This window comes from Lathyrus oleraceus, chromosome 3 (genome assembly GCF_024323335.1).
Source record: "Lathyrus oleraceus cultivar Zhongwan6 chromosome 3, CAAS_Psat_ZW6_1.0, whole genome shotgun sequence".
Lineage (NCBI taxonomy): Eukaryota > Viridiplantae > Streptophyta > Magnoliopsida > Fabales > Fabaceae > Lathyrus > Lathyrus oleraceus.
Window position 1 is genome coordinate 337,079,152 of NC_066581.1, and position 2,478 is coordinate 337,081,629.

At 40.2% G+C, this 2,478-nt stretch overlaps 1 protein-coding gene across 1 annotated transcript; it reads left to right on the forward strand.

Annotated features, from left to right (window-relative positions):
* Positions 1-520: 520 nt before the first annotated feature.
* LOC127131158 (uncharacterized) lies at positions 521-1,129 on the forward strand. The gene has a single exon (XM_051060095.1). It carries the CDS (start codon positions 521-523, stop codon positions 1,127-1,129), a length of 609 nt encoding a protein of 202 aa, XP_050916052.1.
* The last annotated feature ends 1,349 nt before the right edge of the window (positions 1,130-2,478 follow it).

Below are 2,478 nucleotides of genomic sequence, written 5' to 3' on the forward strand. Positions count from 1 at the left end.
GATGTTTGGATGGCTACTCCGCTGTGTATATATTTTTAAGATCATTGTATAATGATCTAGTTCCTAATTTTATTTTGGGCACTTTTGTGTATGTTTTGTGTCATGTTATGTTTCTTTTGTGCATGTAAATATATACACTTTTGCCGCTAGGCGCTTATGTATTTCAGTACCAGTATTACACTATGTATATTATGTATTTTAGACATATATTATATGTGGGTGTTACAATTGGTATCAGAGCAGGTCGTATCCTCGACCTAGCCATGAGATATTATAAGTATTTCTTTCTAACTCATATGTGGATTGTCATAATTGTCTTTAGTGTTATATTCATAGTATTGAGTCTGATCAACTTAATCCTATTTGTATGACATTCAAGATCATGGCTGACAGACACAGAGGTCGTGGTAGACCCAGAACTCAGAATTCCGACTCTGAACCGCCAAGTGGTAGTGAAGGTTTTCAATGGCCTCATAGTGTGCAACAGATGTAGCAGCAACAGAACCAATTCATGCAACAGATGATGCAACAATGGAATGATGGTGTCCATCCCCAAGGGATTCCACAAGAAGCTGCAGGTGGTAGTTTATGGGATTTCTTTCGCATGAATCCTCCTGAGTTCCATGGTGAATTAAATCATGTGAAGGCTCGTGAGTGGATAACCAACATGGAAAGGATTTTTCAGATAGTGCATTGTAGTGAAGAGAATAAGGTTGTGTTTGTTTCTCACATGATGAAGGGTCCCACTGTGAGATGGTGGGAGAGTGCTTCGACTCTTATGACCAATCAAGGAGCACCTAGGGATTGGGAGCATTTTAAGACTAGTTTCCTGGATAAGTATTTTCCTAGATCTTTGAGGACTCAGAAAGAATTTGAGTTTCAGCAACTTAGGCGGGGTACTACGACAGTAGCTGCGTATGCTGAGAAGTTTCAAGATATGGCTGCTTATTCTAGACAAGCCGCATACGCACCGGATGAGAAATGGAAGATTGATCAGTTCCTTTTTGGTCTAAGAGGTGAAATTTCTCATAATGTTTCTCAAAGGGAATTCACTACTTATGCTGAATTGCTAAGGCAATGCTATGTGGCTGAGAATAGTTTGAAGAAAGTTCAAGAAGATAGGGATTAATATAGGGGTGGACAGAAGGACCAAGGGAGGCCAAGTAACTAGTTTAGGCCTAGACTTCAAGCTTTCAAGGGAAAAAAAGTGCAACATGCAAGACCTAACCATCCTCCGCAATGTCAAGTATGTAAGAGGTCTTATTTTGGAAGATGTGCTGGAAGTGGAATTAAGTGTTTTACTTGTCAGAGGGAGGGACACATGGCTATGGATTATCCTCAAAAAAAGAATCATATGCAGGGGAGGAGCACTGGTCGAGTTTATACTTTGGATGCAAGGAAGGCTAAGAGTAACAATGCCTTGATTGCTAGTACGTGTCTCGTCAATGATCATCCTTGTTTTGTATTGTTTGATTGTGGGGCGACACACTCTTTTGTATCAATGCGTTGCATGAAGCATCTTGGCTTGCAATCAATTCCCTTGTCTCCTCCTATGGTGGTTACTACCTCCATGGATGATGTGGTTGAGACACCGTTGATTTGTGAAAATTGTTCGCTCTCGGTGAATGGTAGAATTTTCCAAATTAATCTTATTTGTTTACCACTTAAGAAGGTTGATGTGGTTTTGGGGGTGGATTGGCTTTCCGCCAATTCGGTGTTTATTGGATGTGAAGAGAAGTTGATTATCATTCCATCTAGTGAAGCTACTCCAAAGGATGTATTAACTACTATATTGGAAGGTACGATTGGCATGGTTAATTTCTTATTTGAGAAGGAAAAGACAGTTCTCTTGGTTCTCACCAAGGAACCTAGCAAAATCTGAGTGTTACCCAAATTCCTATCGTTTGTGAATTTTCGAAAGTTTTCCCTGAGGATGTGACTTATCTTCCTCCGGAAAGGGAAGTGGAATTCTCTATTGATCTAATACTTGGGACGACTCCAATCTCCGTTTCTCCGTATTGTATGGCACCACTCGAGTTGAGAGAGTTGAAGGACCAATTGGAAGGGTTGTTAACCAAGCATTTCATCCGACCTAGTGTCTCACCATGGGGAGCTCTAGTATTATTAGTAAAGAAGAAGGATGGTAGTATGCGGTTGTGTATTGGTTATCGCCAGTTGAATAAAGTCACCATTAAGAACAAGTATCCTCTGCCAAGGATAGACTATTTGTTAGATCAGTTGAAAGGAGCCCGCATGTTCTCGAAGATTGATTTACGGTCGGGCTATCATCAGATAAGAGTTAAAAATTTGGATGTACCAAAGACCGCATTTAGAGCCCGATATGGCCATTATGAGTTTCTCGTAATGCCTTTTGGTGTAACGAATGCCCCTTCTGTTTTCATGGACTATATGAATCGGATATTCCAACCATACTTGGACTAATTTGTGGTGATCTTTATTGATGACATTCTTATTTAT

Coding starts and splice junctions, on each gene's coding strand:
- LOC127131158 (XM_051060095.1), top strand. CDS start 521: ATGATGCAACAATGGAATGATGGTGTCCATCCCCAAGGGATTCCACAA.